The 25,562-nt window shown below is 53.9% G+C and overlaps 2 protein-coding genes across 2 annotated transcripts in view; both read right to left on the bottom strand.

Moving 5' to 3' along the window:
* The window catches only part of Tfeb (transcription factor EB), a 40,343-nt gene extending 26,147 nt beyond the window's left edge, over positions 1 to 14,196 (bottom strand). Inside the window, exon 1 of the mRNA XM_090355691.1 lies at positions 13,928 to 14,196. The gene's annotated coding sequence lies outside the window, so the exon portion shown is untranslated. The remainder of the gene's footprint in view (positions 1 to 13,927) is intronic.
* A 1,901-nt stretch (positions 14,197 to 16,097) lies between these two features.
* Pgc (progastricsin) lies at positions 16,098 to 24,677 on the bottom strand. Its single transcript, XM_090355305.1, has 10 exons — positions 24,612 to 24,677; positions 24,393 to 24,467; positions 21,956 to 22,121; positions 21,603 to 21,720; positions 20,391 to 20,509; positions 19,784 to 19,983; positions 18,730 to 18,849; positions 18,219 to 18,366; positions 16,892 to 16,990; positions 16,098 to 16,335 (listed from the first exon to the last, which is right to left on the bottom strand). Exons 2-10 carry the CDS (start codon positions 24,449 to 24,451, stop codon positions 16,183 to 16,185), a joined length of 1,182 nt encoding a protein of 393 aa, XP_090211431.1. The 5' UTR covers positions 24,452 to 24,467; positions 24,612 to 24,677; the 3' UTR covers positions 16,098 to 16,182.
* Positions 24,678 to 25,562: the final 885 nt, after the last annotated feature.

Raw genomic sequence — 25,562 nt, 5'->3', positions numbered from 1 at the left:
TAGTAGAGCTTACCTCAACTCTCTGAGGTCCCTCTCTGCAGAGGTTAGAGGCCAGTGGGACACTCAGAGGACTGTGAAGAGACAGCCTGTCACCTGTGGCCCACTCTATCCACCTGGAGAGTGACTGGGACCCACCCCCAGCCTGGATTAACTCGTGGGAGAGCAGGCAATAGGCAGGCATCAACAGGACGCCTACTGTAGGCCCCACGTGGAGCCACGACAGGTGCTGGAAGACGCCCTGGTCTTCCTGCCCCAGGGGTCGCCCTGCCATGCCTGCCCCCTCGGCTCCGGCCACACCAGATGCTTGCAACCCTTAGAAACAGGGCTAAAAATAGATCCCATAATGAGTCAGTGCTAAGAATAACTCGGGCAAACAGCCCACTGCCACCTCCCCAATCCAGCCCGGCGGCCTCCTGGCCTTGCTCTGGAGCCCCTCAGGGTGTTATACCATGAGGTGCCCAAGCATCAGCCAGGGACCAGCCACCCTGTGAAAACTGCCCAGGTCCCAAAGCAGTGCAGATGCTGCAGGAACCAGCCTGGTTACGAAAGCTGACCAAGTATGGTAACACAGTCCTCTCAACTGAGCTTCTTGGGAGGCAGAGGCTAGAGGACAATGATTTGAGGGTATCCTGGCAAAATTAATGTGGAACCTTATCTGAAAAATGAACTAAAAGTAAAAAGAGCTAGGAGCATAGCCCAAGAGACAGAATGCTCGCCCAGAAGTATGAAGTCCTGACTTCAATCCCCAGCACCGCCAAAGACAGAAAAGGAGTAGGGAGGACAAGAAGTGGGGATACAGGAGCACTAAAACATGTTTCTCCCAGACTGGGAGACCCACCCTCAGGCAGGGCGGGAGGGCTATGGTACCTTGTAAGGCACCATGGCCCCTCCAGAGATGAGCAAGTGGAGACCAGACAGGGGCAGCCATGGCCTGGAGGACAGATGTCACACAGGCCCGGCCCACCACCAGGGCTCTCGGCTCGCCCTGGCGTTCAGGCTTGAGGGTGGTCACCTCTGATGCCAGGCACTTCTGAGCAACCCACAAAGACAAGACAGGGCTCCAGCAAGCAGGCAGGGAGACTGAGGCCCAGGGCAGCCTGGCTCCATCTCCCAGGTGGACCCAGTGGGAGGGGCTGGGAACAGAGTGGGCACTCAGGGTGGGGCAGCACATGCTGGGCTGAGCAGCCAGAGGAAGGAGGGAGAAGGAGGAGGGGCCTGCTAGACTATGGCCACCGAGGGTGAAGGAGGATCAGTGAGGCTCACACACTGTGTGTGATGAATCTAGAGCAATGAAGCCTGCTGAAACTGCTTTAGGGAAGGACGAGGGGTGTTTTTTGTTTGTTTTTTTGCCAGTCCTGGGGATTGAACTCGGCCTGAGCACTGTCCCTGGGCTTTCTCAAGGCTAGCACTCTACCACTTTATCCACAGCACCAGTTCCAGCTTTCCTGTGAATGTGGTACTGAGGAACTGAATCCAGGTCTTCATGCATGCTAGGCAAGCACTCGACCACTAGGCCAAACTTCTGGCCCTGTTTTTTTTGTTGTTGTTGTTTTTGTTTTTTTAATTTTTTTTTAAAGAATTTATTAACATTGATTTTTACATCATATTTCAAATGATGTGTTTAACAAACAAGTATTCAAGAAGGGAATCTCTATATACAATCACTGGCACTTAGATTTTAGAACATAATTAAAATTAGGCTGAGGGTCTGTATGTCATAGATACATATTAATCTATATAATAAAACATTATGTCTAGAGAGTCATAATTTTTTTTATGTCTATGTAGTTGTGTTTATATTTCCAATACCTGTCCATAGCATTGGGTACGCGAATACTGAGTCCTTGCTCTTGTACTGTGTGGATCTAATAGCCATATATTGAGGATACCATGTGCCTTTTGTTCCTTTGGTGTTGACTTGTCTCACTCAACATGATTCTCTCTAGATTCATCTACTTCCCTGTGAATGTCATTATTTTATCTTGTCTGTTGGCTATGTAGAATTCCATTGTGTGTATATATACCACATTTTTTTGTATCCATTCATCTGCAGTAGGGCATCTGGATTGTTTCCATTGCCTGAATATTGTGAATAGTGCAGAGATGACCATAGCTGAGCAGGTGTCCTTATCATATCCTGGGTTATGATGTTCAGGACAGATGCCCAGGAGTGGTATGACGGGCTGTGTTCTTTTTTGATGGGGTACATTGTATGTATGGATATGTCACAGTGAAACCTCCATTAAAAAATAGAAAGATGGGGTCAGGTGCTGGTGGCTCACACCTATAATCCTAGTTACTCAGGAGGCTGAGATCTGGGGATCAGGGTTCGAAACCAACCTGGACAGAAAAGGCCCCATGAGATTCTTATCTCCAGTTAGCCACTTGAAAACTGGAAGGAGAACTATGGCTCAAAGTAATAGAACATTGGCCATAAGTAAGAGAGCTCATGGACAGCGCTCAGGTCCTGAGTTCAAGGCACACAATTTAAAGAAAAAAATTAATCTCCGAAATAACCAACCAAAATCCAAGCTACAGGCATGATTTAAATGGTAGAAGGTTAGCCTAACAATCAAGATGAGCAAGCATGAAGCCCAGAGTTCAAATCCCAGTACTGCTTAAAAAAAAAAATCTTGCAAATACATAACAGTAGTTAGTCCAGCATTCACTCACTACCCGTGACCTTCTGTTAGTCACCGGATTTGTTCAAGTGTCAGCTCTGTACCCAGCAGGCTAGAAGCCGCCCACAGATTTCCTGGACATTGTCCCATGGCATCATCCCTCCTCCTGGAGACACAGACCCTAGGCTGGAGCAACTAGGGGTCTCAACGGTGGGGGGGAAGGCTCCAGAGACCCACACAGATCTAGTCACCAAGAAACAGGGGCACAGCCAGGGGCCACAGCTGCTGCCCACCTCCTCCCACTCCCCTAGGTTGCCGGGTGGGGGTGTGGGCTCTCCAAGCAGGCAGCTGATAGCCTCGTGATCTTCCCCAACCCTTCTGGCCTTAGAGAAACAATCATAACCCACCCAGAGTGCCCATACTTCCCGCACCCATTTCTTTTTCTTTTTGTTTTTTTTTCTTGCTGGTCTCAGGGTCTTGCTCTTACCTGGCTTATTTGCTCAAGGCTGGTGCTCCACCCACTTGGCATGCTGCTAGCTAGTTAGAGAGTCTCACAAACTTTTCTGTCCAGGCTGGCTTTGAACTATAATCCTCAGCCCCCTGAGCGGCTAGGATTATCAGTGTGAGCAGCGGCACCATCAGGCCACCAAGGGCATCACCAGCGGGAGGCTGCTGCGGGGGGGCTGGGATGCCCACTTCACACATGAACACACCGAGGCCTGAACAGGGAGAGCCATGCGCTTGCGTCAGGCGCCTGCAGCAGGGCTCTCGAGAGCCGGGTCACGGGCCAGGCCCACCAGAGCCAGCTGGGTCAGCAGAGGGCAGGGACTCCTCCAGGTCACAGCAAGAGGAAGAGAGCGTTGCAACACAGATAGAGCATGATGGGGAGGACAGGTTTGTGAGCCTGAATCCTCCTCTCCTGCCCCTCCCCAGCCCTGTGGACACCACCACCCAAGCCTCTGTTCTAACTCACAGGGGCACCTCCCACCAGCCCTGGTGCCCATGGGTACCAGACCAAGCTTCTATGCCAGGCAATGCCTCCTCTTACCAGCTCTGCTACACACACACACACACACACACACACACACACACACACACACACACACACACACACACACACACCACAGGTATCACCAGGAATCCCTCCCTGACGATCCCCGTCCTCTGCCTCCATTGAACCAGACCTGGCAGCTTACCAATAATATTAGATGACCACCTGGATATTTTCTCTTGTATTCTTCAATTTAAAAAAAAAAATGTTAAAGTCACATGCCAACAGCTTACATCTGTAATCCTAGTTCCACAAGAGGCTACGATCTAAGGATTAAGGTTCAAAACCAGGCCAGGCAGAGAACTCTGTAAGACTCCCTTTAACCAGCTAAAGCTCAAGTGGTAACATCAGAATTGCAGGAAAAGGCCAGGCAAGAACGCGAGGTCCAGCAGATGCGGTGGCTCACACCTGTCATCCTAGCTACACAGGAGGCTGAGATCTCAGGATCAAGGTTCAAAATCAGCCCGGGCACTAAAGACCCTGAAACCCTTATTTCCAATTAACCACTAGAAAACCAGATGTGGCCCTTGGCTCAAGGAGTAGGGCTGTATCCTTGAGCTAAAAAAAACCTCAGGGGCAGAGCCCAGGCCCAGACTTCAAGCCCTGTGACAAAAAAAAAAAAAGAAAAAAAGAACTCGAGGCCTAAGTTTGAGCCCTAGTACTGGTACACACACACACACACACACACACACACACACACACACACAAATGTTCATGAAGACCTACTACATTGATTTCATGACCATATCAGGGGCCTGTTAGTTACCCTGACCTTCAAGGATACCTGCCAAACTCTGGAGAGCCAAATCACCTGCCCAGCCCATAATACTCTCTGTGACAGGCACCTATTAATGTCACCTGCTTGCCAAAATACTCAAAGCCAGGCCTGTGAGAGGCATCTGGCATGGCAGGTCAACCCACCCTCAGCAGTACTGGAACCCAGGGGCCAGGGCCCTTTGAATATTGCTAACTTGGTGGGCCATACAGGCAGCTGTGATGAGAAACATGTATGTGTCCCATCATGTAGCATGTGACTTCTCAGGTGGGAAAGTGAGGCTCAGAGTCACAGGAGAACGCAGAGCCAGGCCTGCCTGAATGCACAGTGTCCTCACAACTCTTGCCCTGCAGTGGCCATGACGCACGCTTTTGTCGTATTATTTTCAAATTGCATGTATGTACTGGCTTGGCCCGCGATCCTCCTGTTCACACTTCCCAGCATCTAGGATGACAAATACACACCACTGCACCGGCTTTTTGTTTTGTTTTGTTTTAATTGGCTGAGATGGAATGTGGAGAACTTGTTTCCTTTCTTTTTGTGTGTGTGTTCTGGTACTGGGGCTTGAGCTCAGTGACCTGTGCTCTTGCTCAGTTGTTTTTCACTCACAGCTGGCGTTCTACCACTTGAGCCATGACTTCATTTGTGGGATTTTGTTGATTAATTGGAGATAGGAGTTTTGGGGGATGTGTCCCCCCGGGCTGATTTCTAACCTTAATTCTCAGATCGCGACTCCTGAGTAGCTGAGAGTAAAAGTGTGAGCCATGGGAGCCCAGCTTGATAAAACAGTTTGCCAAGGTTAACCTCTAACCTCCATCCTTCAGCTCTATCCAAATTAGCTGGGAGTTCCGGTGCAGTCCACGGTACCCCACTTGCAAGGGTTACAGATGCCAAGTCTGCTTTACGCACACTAAAGGCAAGCTACGCGCCAGGTCCAGTGGGTTCCCTACTAAGCATATCACAGAACTTCAAAATGAGCCTGAGGAGGGAAACTGAGGCATAACCCTAGCCAGACTTCTGATTTCCCTGTGCTTTCTTTCCATCATCCCATGCTTGTCTCCGAGTCTGGGCCAGGACTCGCCCTGCACCCAGCCCTGCTCTGCCTCAGTATCTCCCTATCCCACCACTTGACATCACTACAGCCAGAACAGCCTTGCTGCCCCCACTCCCCACCTCAAGCCACTTTGCCTACACACACACACACACACACACACACACACACACACACACACACACACACACACACACACACACACACACCCTGTGAGGGGGCAGACTCTGGAAGGAGGCCCCTGAACTCAGCTCTGCTTCTGGAGGTGGAACTCTGGGCCTCCACCAACCCAGGCCATTTCCTCATTTTCCCCGTGCTGTTTCTCACCCAGCCCCTACACCTCAGCCACAGAGGAAGTTGCACAATCTCCTGGGAGCTGCGAATGTGGTGGAGGATTACTCAGAGAACAGAGGGAGGGAGGGGGCCAGCTTGCAGGAAGGGCCCTTCTCACCTGCCCCCTACACAGAGAGAGACAGACAGACAGACAGACACAACACACACACACACACACACACACACACACACACACACACACACACACAAAGACCAGCCTCTAGTTCCAGGCCCCAGGCCTCCCAGTCCTGCCTCAGACCGGCAGGGCCCCAGGCACTGAAAGGGAGTCTGAATCTCACCAGGCCAGGGCAGTCCATCCCTAACCCAAGTCTTTCCCAGTATCCACCTTCCCAACTGGCTCCCGCCTCCTCCTTGGCCATGGGCCTCCGAAACACACGTCTCACAGTTTCTAGGATCCCCTTGAAATGAGAAATCAGTCCACTGGCTGAGATCTGAGGATTGAGATTTGAAACCAGCTTGGGTATAAAGTCCATGAGACTCTTCCTTCTAATTAACCATCAAAAAAGTTAAACATGGAGCTCTGGCTCAAGTGGTAGAGCCCTAGCTTTGAATGAAAGAACTAAGGGACAGCACCCAGGTCCTGAGTTCAAGCCCCAGTACTAGCACACACAAGAAAAAAAAGAGACCAAATGTCTCCCGCCAGGCTACCATGCTCCTGACACTAGTGAGAAAGTGTCCTGGCTACACAGGAGACTTCCATGGGTCCTCCAGGGTACTTCTCCACCCACAACCTGATGGTTCTGTGGGGGGAGGGATCCCCATCTTTGCAGATAAATACTGCAAGGCAGGCAGACTGCAAACTGTGAGCAAGCTGTTTTGCTTGGGGAAGGAAGAGGGCAGTGGGGGTTAGCTAGGTCTCCCTCATGGAAAGCTGAAGAAAGAGGCCAAGAGGAAGGAGGATCAACCCAGGCTGAAAGCCCCCACACAGCCTCAGGCGCCCACCCCTCAGGGCCCAGGACCAGCAGCGGGCCTCAGATAAGGGCTATGATAAACACCTCTTATCACCCCCACAACCTTGGACTCCATCTAGCTCTGGACAAAGTCAGAAGTGGCTTCCCCCAGGGCCCCAGGCTTACAGAGAACCCCTCATTTCTGTAGCCCTCATCCAAAGTCTGGAGGCCTCAGGGCAACGCCTCACAGCCTGCAGAGCTTGAGGACCCAGGCAGAGATTCAGCTAGCTAATCAGCTGATGCCTCCAGCTCAGCTGTGGTCAGGGAGGAGTAAACGCTGCCACAGTGGCCACAGGCCCCTTGCTGGGCCGTGTGCCCTATGCCCTAGACCCAGCCTTGCTCCCACTAAGGGGAGAGGGAGCACCTTGCTACCCCCATTTTGAGGATGAGGAGACTGAGGCTCAAAGCCTTGGGGAAATCCCTGTCTTGCCCCAGGTCCCTTTCCCACCTCAGCTGCACTGTCACTGGGGCCTAGGAAAGGCTCTGTGTGTGCGGAGAGGGGGAGGGGGAAGGGTTCCCAAGTGTCTGGGAGGCACTTCACCCCCAGGTGACAGCGGCTGCCCTAGCAGCAGCAAAGACAGGCTCCCGGCAGCCGGAGGCAGGCGCTCCGCTGCACAGCCCACTTCTAGTCTCACTTGGCAGATGTAAGTGTAGAAGGCTCCAGGCCTGGACACACCTCTCCTCCCCACCCATGTGCCGAGGCAGGGGAAGGAGGCAAGGGGCCTGCCAGGGGACCTCTGGGAAGGAGCAGCTCCCCTAGCAGGCTCTGTCACCTGCATATCCCCCCATGCTCAAACAACACGCCAGCCCCTCCACAATATTCCAGTTGTTTTTTATTCTTCTGATCGTAAATGCCCATCAGTAAGACGTTTTGGCCACCCCTGGAATAGCCTTCTTTCCTCCAAAATTGCTTACACAGCCAACCCTTGGCATTTCGTGGGGGAATGGCCGTAGGGCCCTCTCTGGGGACTAAAATCTGTAGATGAGTGAGCCCCTTAATAAGATGCCATACTATGTGCATAAAACCATAGACCTGCGGGGCGCAGTGGCTCATATCTGTAATCCTAGCCCCTCAGGAGGCTGAAATCTGAGGATCACCATTGAACGCCAGCCCAGGTGGGAAAGCCCATGAGACTCTTATCTCCAATTAACCACAAAAAACCATAAGTGGAGCTGTGGCTCAAGTAGTAGAGGCCTGGCCTTGAACAAAAAAGCCCAAAAAGCGAGGCCCTGAGTTCAAGCCCAAGGACTAGCACAAGAAAAAAGAAAGGGAGGGAGGGAGGGATGGAGGACCTTGGCAGAGCAGATTGGCATTCCTACAGCCTTGATATTGTGCCTACCCATACACACACACACTCACACAGGTGAGCCTCACAAATACACAACTATGCAGAAAATGCACCACACTGGCGTGAACACGTCCACTGCCTTTTGACTATATTAAATTCAAAGTCAGGCAAAGACAAGCTCTGCTGCGCAGGGATGCAGGCATAGCTGTACCTCCAAGGGGGCTGGGGCTGATTTTGGAGCTCAGGCTGTCCTTGCCTGGAGGCTCACATTTACACCGTGTATATTTATGCTCTTTTCAGCAACCATGCTATCCTTCACAATGAAGAGAGAAGAATGAGATGTAGGTAAATAGAAACATAAGTTCTAACATTTTCTTCTCATACCTGGCTTGGAAAAACACTATAATTAAGCAAAAAAAAAAGGGGGGGGGAGGGGGAGGGTGGCAAGGTATAATTAGGCACAGGGCTGGAGCTCACGGTAAGGCCTATGGAAGCCTCTCAACACAGGCCACAGCCTCCTGCCTCTCCACCCTGCTCAGGATGCCCCAGCCCCTCACATCGTCCTTCCTGGCCCTGGGCAGGGATCTGCATCCATCTGCACAGCATCTCATCTTCCTCTGGACACATAGCAGGCCCTGGAACACAGGCAGGAAGGTCTACAATGTCCCTGGAAACCATTCAGTACGTGATAGGGCAGACGGCTTCTATCAGCTATCCCATCTGCCTTTATGGATAATTCTGTATGGCCCATGAATCGTATAAATATCCAACCGGCCCTTGGGGGGAAAGATAAAAAAGGTTCCCATCTTGGATAGAGGTTCATTCTAAGCAAAACGCCTTGGTCATCCAACTCTCTAAACATGCCAAATGGAGGTACAAAACAGATTAAGAAATAAATTTGAGGGGCTAGGAGTTTGGCCTAGCGGTACCGTGCTTGCCTAGCATGCACAAAGACCCAGGTTTGATTCCTCAGTACCACATACACAGAAAAAAGCCAGAAGAGGCTCTGAGGCTCAAGTGGTAGAGCTCTAGCCTTGAGGAAAAAAAAAAAAAACAAAAACCTAAGCTCTCCAGGCTGGCAAGAGGTAATCAGAGCAAAGAGTCATGGATGTGCTTACTTATTACCTGCTGCCCCCACCAGTCCCTGCTAGAAGCCCTGTTCTACTTCCCACCTCCCTGGACCCCACGAGGGGCTGAGCAGGTGCTGTCCCCAAGCCAATTATAAACAAGGCAGAAGCTAGGCTGTGACTTCCCTTAGCAAACAAGAGGGAGTCCTGCCCCACAGACCCATGGACCCACAGGTAGCACTGGGGGAGGGGGAGTACAGGCTGAGTCCCAAGCCAGAGAGGCTGGGCCTGGATCTCTGCAGTGAGGGGGAGGCCAAGCGCAGGAGCCTGTGGGGTTGTGTGAGGTCCTGGGTATTAGATGAAGAAGCACCTGCAGGGGTAGACACTATGGGTAAAGCATTTTTATGTCCTCATAAATATGACTGAAATATGATTCAGATAGCAGTCAAATACCAGCCTTCCTGGGCACACGATAATAGGGACTTAGTCTGCCTGCATGGATCCATTTCATGAAGACTTACTAGGCAGCCTGTGTATTCAAGGCTATCTTCCAGACACAGCGGGCGGGGGGGGGGGGGGGATCCCAGCCAGGAAACCTAGCAGCTGGAAGGCAGGAGGCCTTACAGAGGGGAGGCCCAGATGAGGACTGTGGCCAGTGAGTTTCTGGACAGAGCATCTACTGGAATTCCTGGGTGGTTCTTCATATCATCACATCCTGCTTTGGGACCCCCCCCCCCCCGGACTGTATGTCTAGAAACCAACAAGATGCCTGGGCTTGTCCCAGAGAAAGCTGGGCAGGGCATGAGCAATGCCAGGTCTCCTTTTCCTCCTCCTCAGGCTCACACTTAAGTCTCAGTACAGGGGCTGGGACAGCTCAGTATAGAGTGCCTGCCTAGCATGCACCTAAACCGCTCTGAGGGTGGCTGGGGAGAAGAAAAAGGGCAGAATGCATGGAGATGACCTGCCCGTGGCGTCGCATCTGCCTCTCAGCTGCCCTCTGATCTCACCCGCAGTAAATCATTTCCTGTGGGCAGAGATAAGTCTCAGACCCTCCCTTATCACTGGGATTTTATTTCCGCCCTCAGTGACATCACAGTCCAGGGCAGGGCTGGGCAGGGAGGCCGGTTCCAACCCACAGTCTCCAGCCCTCTCTGGGCGCTCGCTACGCTATGCCCATGTCCTCACTAGGAAAGGAGAGATGGGAACATGAGCTGCAAGAGTTGAAGATGTGTTATTCCGTGTGGGTTGTGAACTTGGCCTTCACTCTTGGGTAGACACTACTTTATGTAAGACTAGGATTTGAGGCCGGGAGTTTGGCCTAGTGGTTAAAGTGCTTGCCTAGCATGCGTGAAGACCCAGGTTCGATTCCTCGGTACCACATACATAGAAAAAAGTCAGAAGTAGAGCTGAGGCTCAAGTGGTAGAGCTCTAGCCTTGAGAAAGTCCAAGGACAGTGCTCAGGCCCTGAGCTCAAGCCCAGGACTGGCAAAAAAAAAAAAAGACTAGGATTTGAACTCAGGGTCTTGCACTTGCTAGGCACTTGAGCCACACTTTCAACCCTTTTGGTTTGTGTTACTTTTCAAATATGGTCTCACTTTTGCCTGGCCTGCACCATGATCTTGTTTGTGCTTTCCACGCAGCTAGAATGGCAGGCGCATGCCGCCGTGCCGGGCTTCTTGTTCATCAAATGGGATATCGCTGATGAACTTTTTGCCTGGGTTGACCTAGAATCACAGCCTACTCACCTCCATCACCACGTCTAAGTAGCTAGTATTACAGGCATAAGCTACCAGCATAAGCTGGTCCCACAGGATCAGCATTCAACAGTACTGCATCACACTTAGCCCAGTGCGTGGTGCAGAGCGGCTGTCCCAAGAAACTTCCCACTGCCTCCCCAGGGCCAGTCTAGTTCAGCCTCCATTCTGTGGACCCCAGCTGTCGTCCTGCCCACTGTTCCCTTTCTGAAGCCTGGTGCCCTTCCTGGTACCTTGGGCAGAGAACTTTAGAAGGTTTGCTGTGGAGGGGACACCACAGGTGACCTGGGTTCCTGGGAAACTCAGGCCAAGCAGGACCCAGCCCCACTGCATGCCAGGTCAGAGGCAGTGGAGGGAATGGGGAGGGGGGCATACCCACAGCCTTTCTTCCACATTTGCTGAGGACATCCCTGTCCTGTGGGCTATTTGGTATGAAGTCCATTGTAAAAACCTGGGCTCAGAAGAAAACTGGTAAGGAATGCCCCCTCCTCTTTCCCAAGAGACCTGAAACGCTCTTCCAAAACTAATTCCATCTCCAGCCAGGCAGGACGGCAACTCCCCAAGAGTCCTTTGTTCACCAAGGTCAGCAGAGACCCAGAGAGAGGAAAGGTGGGAGGGCAGGAAACCCCACCTAAGGAAAAGAAAGGTGTTCTCCCACCCCTACATTTAAAGCGAATTCCAGGGAAATCATGAAGTGGATTCTTTAGAGATTAAGAACTTGGACTTTGGAGTTGGTCGGACCAGCTTAAAACCCCAATCCTGCCGTTTGCAGGCTGTGTGATTTTCAGAAATGCACTTGGCTTCTCTGAGTCTGTATTGGCAGCAATGGCTCCTACCTACATCAAGGAGTTAACACACAATAATTGGAGACATCTACTGTCTGTTTATTAGACATGATGCTGTTGATAAATAGGATGCGTTGTGGCTCAGAGGCAAGAGGGTCCTACATTCCTATACACAGAACCACCCAAACAAACTGCACTGACAACACAAGCCGCACACCCACCAGAGGTAAGGCAAGTACTCACCAGACACCAGGCCCAGCTCCGCCCTCACTCCTCACCACAGCCCTCAGGTGGAGCTGGAGGTGAAGGAGGAAGAGGAGGAGGAGGAGGAGGAGGAGGAGGAGGAGGAGGAGGAGGAGGAGGAGGAGGAGGAGGAGGAGGAGGAGGAGGAGGAGAAGGTCGTCTCAGGTCCCCCTCCTCACAGGCCGGTGAACACAGGCTCCTTGCAGCCTGGGACTGGGACACTCCTGGCAGCTCTGCCAACCTGAACTCTCTTTCCCTGCCCCCCATCACAGGAGGCCAACCCAATTTCCACTGTCATCTCCAGGGCAGCCCCAAGCAGGGCCCCAAGTGCTGACTGTCGTCCATCCCCAGAACAAAGGCCCAACCTGGCTTTCGTGCCAGCTGTGGTCAGGGGAAACCCCTGCAGCCTGCAGAAACCCAGTTGACTTTGAAAAGGCACAGCGGCGAGGGGGTGGCTGGGCCACTCCCTGTGGGGGCAGGTGCTAAGTAACTCCATAAACCCCCAGCGCCAAGCAATCGGCCGTAAACAGAGCCCTGGAGGGCGCAGGGCCAGAAACCAGACCCTCCAAGGGCAGCTAAACCGGAGGGGTGGGGTCCCCTCCCGCCTACTCCCCAGCTGCCATGGGCGTGGGCACCCCGCCGCTGGCTCAGTGGGCTCCGGCCCGCCGTCCGTGACTCTCGGTCCCAGGCCCAGCGGCCTCCGCTGGGACTCCATCTCGCTGCTACACTGTGCCTCTTCCAGGGGACCCGGGATCAACGGGGCTGGCTCCGCACCCCTGAACCCGAGAGAGGGAGGAAACATGCGCTGGGCTGCCACAGACGGCGCAGGCTCTCCGAACCACCCCAAACAGCCCCCGGACACCTGCCTGCCCATCCTCCCCGGACGGGGAGACCGAGGCAGGCTACCAGCACCAGCTAAGACCACCACGCCGGCCAGCGCGCTCCTTTGCGCTGCTTTCCCGGCTAGCCAGGGAGCACCGGGCCCGAGCTGGCCCCGGGCGGGCCGGGAGCCCGGCCTCCGCGTTCCGATCGGACGGCCTCGGCACCTGGCTGCCCCGGGGGGGGGAAACCCGAGACCGGCCTCCACCTCACCCCCGGCTGCCCGAGCCGGTGCCAAGTCCGGGCCGGCGGAATCTGGGCCAGGGCGGGCGCAGGGGCCCGAGGCCACGTCCCAGAGGCCCGGTTCCCCTCCCCGCTCGACCCAGCGCCCCCCCTCGGGACCGCGGGGCCTCCCCGGCGCGGGGGCCCCGGCCCGGCCGACGCGGGCGCCCTCCCGCCCCGGCGCCCCGGCGGCTGCGGCGCGAACCTGCTCGCGCAGCCCGGAGCCGCTCGGGGCGGCCGTGCGTGAAGCCAGACCGGGCCCGGGAAGGGTCGAGGGGCGCCGAGCCCGGAACCGAGAAGCGGGCAGAGGGGAGCCCCGGCCCGGGGCCCGGGGGAGGGTCCGGTCCCAGGGGGTCTCCGGGGTCGGGGCGTCACGCGAGGGGGGTCGGCGGAGGGGCGACGGCTTCCACAGGCGGGAGGGGGGCAGGAAGGGAGGAGGGCGCCCCCCGCAGCCCGCCCCCGGGGCGGGGCGTCGCCCGGCCCTCCCACTGCCCCCACCCCCGGCCACCGCGGCCCCCCGGCCTCCGGCCCCCCGGCCCCGCCGCGCCGGGCCCGGCGCCCCGCAAACTTTTCCAGTTCACCGCCCTCCTCCCCGACGCCCCGGCCCGCCAGGCCCGAGCGCGCCCGGCCCCTCCCGCCCGGTTACATAAGGTCGCGGGAAGCCGCCCCCCAGCCCGGGCCGAGGGAGGGGCGAGGGGCCCCGGCTCCGCCGGCAGCGCCGCTCCGCCCGGCCACGCGCAGCGCGCCCACGGCCGGACGGGCTCGCTCCCGCCCGCTCCGGCCCGCGCCCCCCCACCCACCTGTCCCGGACCCGAGGACGGAGGCCAGGGGCCTGGGCGGGGGTCCCGGCCCCCACGCTCGCCCCGGGCCCCCTGGGCCGGCTCACCTCCGCCCTGAAGGTCAATCCGCCCGCCGCCGGCGCCGGGAGGTTCCGGCAACTTGTCCCAAGTTGGGGTGTCCGACCCGCGGCGGAGCCGCGCTCGCCGCCCGCTCCCGGGCTCCTCGGGCTACGCGCCACCGGGCAGGCCCGCCCCCGTCCGCACTTCCCGCCGCCGTCCGCGTCGACGCCGCTCTCTGCGTCCCGCCTGTAGCCGCCGCCTCCGCTGTCACCGAGCCCCGCGCCCGGCACCCGGGCTCCGGCTGTCACTCAGCGCCCACTTCCCGCCGCGCCCGGCAGAGGGCAGCACCAGTCCCGCAGCCGACTCCGCCCCCCGCGGCCCGCCCCCCCCCCCCCCCCCGCTCCGCCAGCCCCCCGCGGTGCTCACTGGGAAGCGTAGTCCTTCCTGGAAGTCCCGCTAAGCCCGCCGGGATTTGTAGTCCTGCCAAAGTCTACCGGAACTTGTCTGCGGACTTGGAACTTTCGTTCATTTCTGTCCCTTTTTCAAGTTTTCTCTCTCCTCTCGGTCACCGATGCCATCCTGTGACCGGTCTGACCCCCAAGAAGGCGCCTACGGCAGGACGTGTTTCTAGGGATCTGGAAGAGGCGTCCCAGGCGGTTGCCATGGAAACGCTCCTGGCACCGGGTCCCCTCCCGCCTCCTGCCCGGAGGAGCCTGCCGGCCCCGACCTCTCCATTTTCCTTCTCTCATCAGCCACAACTTGCTGCCCCCCCGCACCATGCTGGTGAGACTCTTTCTGATCTGCCTTTGTGTCAACCTCCCTGTTGCAGTTAAGGATGCTAAACCATCTTCCTGGGCTTTCTCTCCTTTCCCCCTTCTCACCCTCTCTTCCTCCTTTCCTCTCCTTTTTCTCTTCCTCCTCTCCCTCGTTTTCTCCTTCTTTCTTATCTTCCTTCTCTACTTCCCTTTCTCTCCACTTTCCGCTCCTTCCCCTGGTCCTCCTCCTCCTCCTCCTGCTCTTCCTGCTCCTCCTCCTCCTGCTCTTCCTCCTCCTCCTTCAGTTCCTCTTCCTCTCTAGGGTTCCTCCTTCCTTCCTTTTCCTTCTCCTACCATGTTAGTTTAGATTGGTGAGGGTTTTGCTCATCAGCCCTAAGAGGGAGAGAATGAAGTCTACATGGACCGACCCCTAATGAAAGGGTTAGGACAAGTGGGCTTGATTTCCATAGAACTCAAGTAAATCTCCCTCTCTTGTCCACATTGGAGGCCATCCCTCCTTCACATACTAGTCCTAGGCCATACATAGGAGTTTGGACAAGAATACCATCTGTCTAAGCCTGACATCTGTATCTCATACCTGTAATTGTACTTAAGAAGCTGAGATCCAGAGGACTGATACTTGAACCTGGCCAGGACAGAAAAGTCTGAGAGACTCCATCTCTAAAATAATCAGGGGGAAACAAAAACAGCCATGCTGGTGACATAGCATGGCTATATAGTAAGCAAACCAAGTAAGCCCTGAGTTCAAACCAGCAAAAAAGAAAGGAAAAGAAAAAAAGGGTCAGTGTGCCTCAGCCTCAGCCCTTTGAAGTCCTCTGGCAGTGCCGCCTCCTGAAGGACCTAAGATGCAAGTGCATCCTCCAGAAAATTCCAATCCACTAATCCACTTACAGCTGAGGAAAGTGGCACCCAGCTGTGGATCTACTCCACCCCCCACACTGTGCGTGGGCAGGTATGAGGTCTTAAGTTGGTGCAGATAGTTCCAGGGAGATTTGGCGAAGTGGGTCAGCAAAGCATTTCTCCTGCAGGTGCCGGTGGCTCATGCCTATAATCTTAACTACTTAGGAGGCTGAGATCTAAGGAGCATGGTTTGAAGCCAGCCCGGGCAGAAAAAGTCCATGTGACTCTTGACTCCAAGAGTCACAAGATATCACCAAGATATCAGAAGCGGGAGCTGTGGCTCAAGTGGTAAAACACCAGCCCTGAGGTATAGGAGTCTAACTCCAAACCCAGCCTCAGGCACTGATTCTCTTAGACTCTCAGTGACCCAAACCTTGGGCCACTCAAGTTGACCAGAGGGGAAGCCACCCTGACTCTTACTCTCCCCTTCCCTGAGCTCAGGAACACCTTACCGTCGCCCACCCCCACAATTTCAACACAAAACCAGAACACACAAGCTGACTAATGTGAGATCTATTTATTATTGGAGAAAGTCTTGGATCCAGACAGAAAGGACAGAGAGTATTTCATGGGGTGGTGGTGGGAGCTAGGAGGAAGAAGGGAGCCTAGGTTTCCAGGCAGGAAGTCTAGACAGCAGTGGCAAAGCCCACTCTGTTGTTGGCCACATCAAAGATGGAATAGTAGGACCTGAGGAAGACATCTCCAAGGATCCAGAAGGGCTGGCCATCCTGGGAGGTGAGGTCAATAGACTGGATGCCCACCATGCAGTAGTCATCTTCCTGCTCAACAAAGAAAGGAATTTCTTGGCTCATGCGAGTTGGACACCACTCAACCCTGGGTCAGCGACTGCGCTCCTAGGCCAGCAGGCCTATCAGAGCAGGGGCTGATGGGAAGAATTCTCAAATCAATTGCCCAGGCTTCCAGCAGCCCTCTGTGGGGTTGGTTACCTTTCCCTACGGTGGGCATTTCTTGTCCTACATGCTCCTTTCCTGCTCCTGATTTGCAGTCTGTTCACTTAACCTTGGAGCCAGACCAACTTGGATGCTAACTTTAGCTTCCTCCTCCATAGCTGTGTGGCCTTAGATCAGTGATTCCACCTCTCTGATCCTCCACGTTTTCACTCATAGGATACAAATGAGGGTGAAGTACGTAGCCCAGGCACATTGCCTAGGAATAGCAATAATCACTGATGATGGATGGTGGTCTGGGGCAAATGAGTCAGTGCTGTGATTAATTGGGGCATGGCACAAGGCAGGGAGGTGGAGCCTTTCTGGCTGTAGACCCCTCCTCAATGCTGCCATCCTGGAGACTCCACCCGCCAGGGCCAGGACTTACTTCCATGATGTATGCAGAGGGCTGCAGAGGGAACTCCACACCGTTGATGAGGAACTTGAGGGTGGGCAGGCTGTCCACGTTGTTGCAGTTCACGAAAAACTGCAGAGAGAAACAGGGCCCTCCTCAGCCTGCCACTTGGGCACCCCCCGCCTGTGTCTGTACCAGGGGGCTCGGCTTCCCGGGAAATCCTGTGTGACTTTCACTAGCATTCCACAGCAGATTATAACAGACATCTCATAATATCTAACAGACGGGATGGATTTGGGGGAAGACATAAAAATGTTTCCCAGCCCAGCAAGAATCACTGCATTCTCTGCAAATACCTTTGTGATTCTACCTCTTGATAAGCAGCCCTAGTTCTGCAAATACAAATACACTTCCTCTTTTTTCTTTTTTGCTAGTACTGAGGCTTGAACTCAAAACCTGGCACTCTATGCTGGGCATGGTGGCTCATGCCTGTAATCCTAGCTATTCAGGAGGCTGAGATCTGAGAATCACGGTTCAAAACCAGCCCGGGCACTAAAGTCTGTGAGATTGTTATCTCCAATTAACCACTTGAAAACGAGAAATGGCAAAGTGGCACTGTGGCTCCAAGGGTAGGGCGGTAACCTTGAGCTGAAGAGCTCAGAAAGAATGCCCAGGCCCAGAGTTCAAGCCCCAGGACTGTCAAAAAAAAACCTTGGCACTCTGATTTGGCTTTTTTTTTTTTTTTTCTTGAGTGGTGCTCTAGCCCTTGAGCCACAGCTCCACGTTTGGCTTTTTGCCATCAGAAGTCTCATGGGCTTTTCGGCCACAGCTGGCTTTGAACCACAATCCTTATATTCCAACCTCCCAAGTAGCTAGGATTACAAGCATGAGCCAACAGTGCTGGCCTGCAAATATCTTTTTTTAATATATATAAATGTATAGAAAAAGTAGCCCCACTGGTCCCCCAAAGTTAGCAGGAATGAGTTGATTAGGCCAACCCTTCACTGGGTTCAGATAGAAAGCAGCTGGAAACCATGGCCCAGTATGAATTAAAGGGTGTCCTTTGTCACTCTCTTGCTTTGCTTCATGTTCCAGTTATTTCACTCTAACACAAAAGCCCAAGAAGGTTTTGTTCCATTTCCCTGAGCAATTGCAGCTCGAAGGAATTCCTGCCTTACACCTATCAACCTCCAGGCCCCAGCCTGCCAGGCCCCAGGCATCCCACCCGTGCCTCTTCCACTGATCCCTAGGGGAGCTAGAAGCCTGGAGACCCGAATAACTCAGATCTTCCCAGAAAGAGTTCACAGATGCCTCTGGGCTGGCCTCCCCTGGGGAAGGGGGACATTCTTGCCATACGCACCTCTCCGTACTCGTTCTCCTGGGCTCCGATGGCCTCCATCAGGGTGTTCAGGTAGTTCTGAGGGACGGTGAGCAGAGAGGTGCCTGTGTCCACGATGCCTTGACAACCCTGAGAGCACCATCCAGAGGCCTGGTCACCCACGAAGAACCTGCATGCAGGGGGAAAATGGCAGCCTCAGGACAGTTCAGGACAGCCAGGGTTGGGCTTTGCTTCCCACAGCCACAGTGCAGAGGGTCTTATCTTGAACAAGGTGGAGATTCTGCAGAGGTGGACCCACTGAGTCTCCTCAAACCAGCCCAGGGCGCCCCCCCACCCCAAGCCCTCCAAGTGGCTATAGAATCCATTTCTGGCAAGTTTCCAGGAAGGCTGTAAAAATTCATCAAGCCAGAGTCGCGGATGATTGGTGTGTAAGGATTGAGACACGCTGCAGCAGAGCCAGCATGTGTGAGATGGGGGGTGCCCACTCTAGGGAAAGGCACACCCCCCCCACAGGGCCCTGATGCACACTCACTCTTTAAGGCCAATCTGCCAGTAGAGTTCACGGGTGACAGGGGCCCAGTAGACATCCCCTGTGTACAGGCTCTCGTCCACACCTCCAAAGATGACCGCTCCTTCATCAGAGCCCTCCTTGCTGTGGAGACAAAGGGAAAGGTGAGCCACGGAGAGGTAGCCAAGGACTCAGAGGGAAATAGCTCCTCCCTGGCTTCAACTATGAAGCCTGAGCGTGGGCCTGTGTCCCCTCATACTGGGACCTCCTGTTTAGGCCTCCCAGAATTTCCAGTTCCTCAAGCTCCCTGATGCTGCCCACAGAGCCAGCCTCCACCAGAGCTGCTAGTCTGCCAGCCCCCTTCCACACCACACACAGTGGTAGAACGTGTCCCCAGGAGCCCCACTCCAACCCAGTTTGTTACTTTTCTGCTAGAGGAGAGGGAAAGACTTCTCATGTCTGTTCTAGAAGCTTTCCCTACAGGGAGCTGGGGTGCTGGGCTGGGAGGCATTTCTGGGGTTCCATGAAGACTGAATGTACACAGAGGCAGAACCTCAGCCACAGAAGGAGGGGTAAAGCTGCAGCAGGCGGGTGTGAGCCATCTCTGCAAGGCAGCTAGCTGAGTGCCACCTTCCAGATGCCTATGCTTTCTGGAAGCCTTCGAATTTGGTAAGGAGTCAATAGTAAGCCTAGACCGGAAGACTCCAGGACCGGCTAGAACAATAGATCAAAGCAGATGAAGCAATAGATTATAACACAAAAGAGGTACAAAGTAGAAAACGGCAGTGGGAGCTATGAGCTCACTGGGGTCACATGCAGGAGTCACCCCAAGCAGTCTGGAGAATGGGAGCAGCCACAGTCAATGGCAGCTGGAAGTAAAGAATGCAAAGGAAACTCGGGGTAGACTGGGGTCAGACCCAGTGATGGGGATGGGGTTAGGATCCAGAAGCGCCTGGAACCAGTGTGGCTGAGCCATACCCCTGCTAGGACTCCTCCAGTCCTGAAGGCATTGAGCTTTCAGAGGTTCAGGGGTGGGGGTCTGGGATAAAAGTTGGGGGCAGGCAGGCAAGTTGCTCACCTGCCCAGGTAGACACTGAAGAGGGCGTTGGAGAGGGCACCCTCCTGCATCATGCCCTGCAAGGCAGTGGTGGCACCTCCGGCAGACAGGCCGGGGTAGGCCAGGCCCATGATACCATCGAACTTCGCAAAGACAAAAGTGTAACCTGGCTCAGTCTGGCTCAGGCCAAACTCCTGGTTGGGGACCTGGATATCCTGGACCTAGAGGGAGGACAAGAAGGAGGAGGTGACAAGTCTGACTGCAACGGTCTCCCCATGCCTGTGTCCAGAGACCCCTCAGTGCTCTGCTCCTCATTTACACTCCTCCCCCTTTTCACAGGTCTTGCAAGTGCTTTCTACAGGGCCTTCCAATTGGTCTTTCCTAACTGTCCATCACAGCATCCCCACCCAATCCCCTCCCTTCTCCCAAGCTCTAAGCTTCCAAAGGGAAAGGGCCAGGTGTGAGGTTGATGATGGTGTCCCCAGGCCCCACAGCGGTATGGCCCTCAGCAAGCATCACAGCCACGTATAGATGAAATCTCCCATGCTGACTTCCCGTCCAGTCTCCAGGCTGCCTCTCAGCACCCTCCGCCCACCTCCCTCATCCTGGGGTGGGAAGAGGTGCTCACGGTCAGAGTGTCATAGCCGAAGAAGCCAGTGAGGCTGCCGGTGCCGTACTGCAGGGAGAAGGTCTGTCCGTTGGTGGTGTAGGTGGAGGACTGGCTGGGGTTGAAGCGGGGGTGAGTGGCTGCAGGGGGAGAGGGTAGAAGTTAGGCTGCCGAGTGTAGGATGGGACGATCTGGCCCTGCAGGGATTCCTGCTTCAGTCTTTTCCCTAGGCCTGAGATCCGAGCTATGGAGGGATGACAGAGCCAGGTGACCCGGACTCCTTCTCCATGTCCCCAGGGAGCCCTGGCTAGTAATCCCAGCTACTCAGGAGGCTGAGATCTAAGGATGAAGACTCAAAACCAGCCCAGGCAAGAAAGTGTCTGTAGGATTCTTTTTTTTTTTTTTTTTGCCCGTCCTGGGCTTGAGCTCAGGGCCTGAGCACTGTCCTTGGACTTTCTCAAGGCTAGAGCTCTACCACTTGAGCCTCAGCACCACTTCCAGCTTTTTTTTTCTATGTATGTGGTACCGAGGAATCGAACCCGGGTGTTCATGCATGCTAGGCAAGCACTTTAACCACTAGGCCAAACTCCCGGCCCCGTCTGTAGGATTCTTATCTCCAATTAACCACCACCAAAAAAAAAAAAAAAACGTTGGAAATAGAGCTGTGGCTCAGTGGACTGTGGACACACACGGCTCCCCCCCATCCCCTGCCTCTGCCACATCAAGAAGCTGGGCATTCCAGGTCCTGAGGTAGCAGTGAGAGTGGCCGAGGAGCCCCTTAGACTGAGATGTCAGGGCTCAAATCCTGAGGCTTCGGCAGGGGTGAGACAACCTTCAGACACTGAACACTGTCTTCACAAACCACTGCAGAGGGCATGGGGAGGGGCTGGGGTGTCAGTCTCTTTCCTACCGTGTGGAGACACTCAGCGAGAACTTCCTAAATGTTACAGAATCAAGTAGGGTAGAAAGGAGTAGAGGTTATTCAAAAGAATGGGGTAAGGCAGAACAAGCTGGAGCTGGGCAAGCTTGGCTGGCACACATCAGGGGGTCCATGACAGTCCCCAGAGAGAACAAATGTGCCACTCAGTTCTAGGGCCATCTTCTTTCCTCCAGCTTAGGCATTCCCATGCGTGTACTTAATTCTCCTGTGAAATGATTGTCCCCCAGAACCCCGGGAGGATAAACCGTGCCCTGCTCTACCCATCAACCCTCCCACTCCGACCCCATACTCACTGCAGGCCTCACTCTGGCAGTAGACAGAGGGCACCCATAGGTTGGAAGAGCCAGTGTCGAAAAGGACCAGGAAGTTCTGGGGTGGAGTTCCAATGCTGATCTCGCCAAAGTAAGCAGCCTGGAGGTCACAGGGGCGGGCTCTTAGCTCCCAAGGGACCAGGAGACAATGAGCAGACTGGCAGCAGCTGGAACCCAAGCCACCCCTCCTTCCATAGCCCTTCTGTGTGGACAACCACCGAGTTCTCAGTGGGCTCTAAGTGTCCACCAGTCAGTAGGAGATGGTCTGGGAGAAGACCTGCGCTCGGGACAGAAGAGTTCTGGGCTTTGGTAGCAGGAGCAGTGTCAGGACTCACGTTCATGTAGTCCACGGGCTCATACAGCACGCTGAAGTCATCGAAGTTGTTCAAGCCATACTGGTACTTCCGAGCAGGGTTGTACTTGTGGGTCTTCAGGAACTCGTCCAGTATGCCCTTGTCCTTCATGGTCTCTCGGATGGTCTTAAGTTTCTTCAGGGGGACTCTGCAGAGGGACGCATGGGTCTTTCTCGTGTCCTTTTGTGTGTGTGTGTGTGTGTGTGTGTGTGTGTGTGTGTGTGTGTGTGCATCTTTCTTCCCCTTTCCTCATGCTCGAAATCTTATCCCAATGCTTGCTCCAAAGTTAAAAAAGAAAAATTAGCCAAGTACCTGGATCTCACACACCTGGAATCCTAGCTACTCAGGAGGCTGAGATCTGAGGATCAAAGTTTGAAGCTAGCTGGGGCAGAAAAACCTGCAAGACTGTCTCCAATTAACTAGCGTAAAAGTTAGACTGGAGGTAGGATTCAACTGGTAGAGTGCCAGCTGTAAGAAAAAAAAACTGAGAAACCATGCAAGGCTCTGAGTGCGAGGCCTAGTACTAGCATATAAAAGGAAGGAAGGAGGGCCGGGAGTTTGGCCTAGTAGTTAAAGTGCTTGCCTAGCATGCATGAAGACCCGGGTTCGATTCCTCGGTACCATATACATAGAAAAAAGCTGGAAGTGGTGCTGAGGCTCAAGTGGTAGAGCTCTAGCCTTGAGAAAGTCCAAGGACAGAGCTCAGGCCCTGAGCTCAAGCCCAGGACTGGCAAAAAAAAAAAAAAAAAGGGAGGGAGGGGAGTGAGGGAGGGGAGGGAGGGAGGGAGGAAGGAATGGAAGGGAAGGAGGAAGGGACAGGTAACTTCTCTGACACGTGCCATCACCCCATCTTGAAGTTGCCCATGCTGCTGGCTCTCCACTTTCCAATGTCTCCAAAATCCCTCTCAGGAAATGAGAGAGACTGCAGGCATCGGGGCATTTGTTAAAAAAGATTTCAGAGAGCTGGACACTGGTGGCTCACACCTGAAATCCTAGCTACTTAGGAGGCTCAGATCTGAGGACCACTGTTCAAAGCCAGCCCAGGCAGAAAAGTCCGTGAAACTCTTATCTCCAATTAAAGCCTCCAGCAAACCAGAAGTGGTGCTGTGTCTCAAGAGCTCAGAGAGAACCTAGGCCCAGAGTTCAAGCCCCATGACCAACCAAGACCAAAAAAAAAAAAGATTTCAGAGAAGGCAAAGTTCATCCCAAAGAGGGTGCCCCTCGGGTGGCCCGCGGGGCCTCAGCTGATATTACAGAGCATGGGCTAGGAAGGCGGACCGGACCGGAGTGCTGGCACTGTGAACCATATGGACTCAGATGCCAGGCACACAGGGAAGGGAGCCTGCAAGCACTGGAGTTGGAACTTATGAATCATGGTTTCTGCCTTTATCATCTCTTGGCTATCTTCCTTCCAGACCTGCTGTCTGCCCTTGTCTAGGGTTCTCCATGGGGTCCACACAGGCTTTGTTCTGAGATCCAAAATTCCTGCTTCTCTTGCCCCTTTCCCTGTCTTAATTCCCATTATATTCTCCCGAAATTCTCTGCCAAACCCCTTCACATGAGCTATGGAGAGTGAGATTTGCTTCATACCAGCTGCCTGTATCAAGTATACATATTAGAAAATGATTCCGGGGCTGGGAATGTGGCTTAGTGGTAGAGTAGTTGCCTAGCATGCATGAAGCCCTGGGCACCACAATAGCACTGTGGCTCCAGTGCTAACCATGAGCAATAATAATAATAATAATAATAATAATAATAATAATAATAATAAGCTTAGTGACAGTGCCCAGGCTCTGAGTTCAAGCCCCAGGCCCAGCAACAAAGAAAAAAAAAAAGAAGGAAGGAAAGTATCCGAGGACACCAGCTCTTCTCCTGACTTATTACCCTCAAACCCGGGGGCGTTGTGTGAAGGACCAGTGTCTGTGAAGACGATTTTGGCATCTGCCAGTATATTGAGGGAGGAGGAGGCAGGTAGTCTTGAGAGAAATTTTAGAAAGGATTTACCTTCCTTTTGCTAGCTAACTGGAGGTAAGAGTCTCACCACTTTCCTGCCCAGGCGAACATTGAACCATAATCTTCAGTTCCTAGCCTCCTGGGTGACTGGGTGCCTGGCAGGATTGCTTCTTTCTATAGGAAAACTATACGTGCCATTCTGGAGCTGCCTGGGCGGTAGCCATCCTCCTTCTTGCTGTATCAACTCCATTTTTATCCCAGGAGGGGAAGGGATTGTGCTAGACTGAAAAACCAGTGTTGGTTCTCTTCCTACTTCTGAGCCCCGAAAAACACTCGCAGAGGAAACCCTGCTTTCCCCTAGCAGAAATTCCTACATCGGGACAGCACACTCTTGGCCCAGCTGTGCTCCCAGGCTCCAGGCTCCAACTTCAGACTCTGAGCCCCACCAGCCAGGCATCAGACTCACCTGAGTAAGGATGCCTCCAACAGGGGGAGGCACAGCAGAGCCACCACCATCCACTTCATGATGCCGATTTCCTAGCTGCTCACAGAGGAAAAACCACTCCGAGTTCACCGGTGCAGTGGAATGAAGCCCTGAGTCTTCCATCTCCTTTTATATCCCCAGGATGAAGCCCGGCCCCTGCGTCCCTGCCCTGAACAAGCATGACCCCAAGCCAGGGTGTACCTGGGGTGCCATGTATCAATGGTTTCTGTATGTTTTTCCCTCTGGAGTATGGCCGCAGTGAACTTTTCATCTTATTGACTTTTCAATTTAAGCAGCAGAGGCCAGGAGGTACCAGCGATAAGAGAGAACAAACTTGCTTTAAGATGGAGTAGCAGAGATTACGTCTGTCTGGTCCAGGAACCTGAAGCACGATGTGGATATTTTGGGGTGGAGCCAGGGGGAAAAAAAAAAAGATAGAGCCAGAGTGAGGTGTGTGGGATCTATAGACAGGATTTCTCAACCTGGGTGTTAATGCCATTGAGAACAAGTAAGTCTTTGTCCTGGGTCCTTAACAGAAGCCAGTAGTGGCCCCCAGTTGGTATAACCAAAAGTGTCCCCCACAAGGCATAAATACCTTGAGGACCTCTGGTCTGCAGGTGATGTGCTTTTGGAGGTTCAAGGGGACAGTAGCCTGTACTGTTAACCATATGGAACCAGACACCAGGCCCACAAGGAAGGCAAGCTTCCTTCCTTCCTTCCTTCCTTCCTTCCTTCCTATCTTCCTTCCTTCAAAATGCCTGAGGGGGGGCCCGGAAGTTTGGCCTAGTGGTAGAGTGCTTGCCTAGCATGCATGAAGACCTGGGTTCCATTCCTTGGTACCACATACTTAGAAAAAGCTGGAAGTGGTGCTGAGGCTCAAGTGGTAGAGCTCTAGCCTTGAGAAAGTCCAAGGACAGTGCTCAGGCCCTGAGCCAAAAAAAAAAAAAAAAAGCCTGAGGGATCTGTAACTAGATAGATGGTTATAAGCAGTGTGGGTTTATTTTTGTTGCTCTTGTTTTTTGTTTATTTGTTTTTTGCCAGTACTGAGGCTTGAACTCAGGACCTCTGCACTGTCCCTAAGTTTTTTGCCCAAGTCTACCACTACTACTTGAGCCACTGCTCCACTTCTAGCTTCCTTGGTGCTTAACTGGA

The sequence above is a fragment of the Megascapheus bottae genome, chromosome 22, assembly GCF_031878675.1.
Source record: "Megascapheus bottae isolate mThoBot1 chromosome 22, mThoBot2.hap1, whole genome shotgun sequence".
In the NCBI taxonomy this organism is placed as follows: Eukaryota; Metazoa; Chordata; class Mammalia; order Rodentia; family Geomyidae; genus Megascapheus; species Megascapheus bottae.
The sequence above is the reverse complement of the archived record's forward strand: the minus strand, read 5'-3'. Positions and strand labels throughout refer to the sequence as shown.

Excerpts from the sequence above, each read along its gene's own strand:
- Pgc (XM_090355305.1), bottom strand. The coding sequence starts at position 24,451 with ATGAAGTGGATGGTGGTGGCTCTGCTGTGCCTCCCCCTGTTGGAGGCA. Across the intron at positions 18,367-18,729 it reads TGGCAGATTGGCCTTAAAGA|GTTCTTCGTGGGTGACCAGG; the intron begins GTGAGTGTGCAT and ends CCCTGCATGCAG. Across the intron at positions 16,336-16,891 it reads CCTCTGCATACATCATGGAA|GAAGATGACTACTGCATGGT; the intron begins GTAAGTCCTGGC and ends TTTGTTGAGCAG.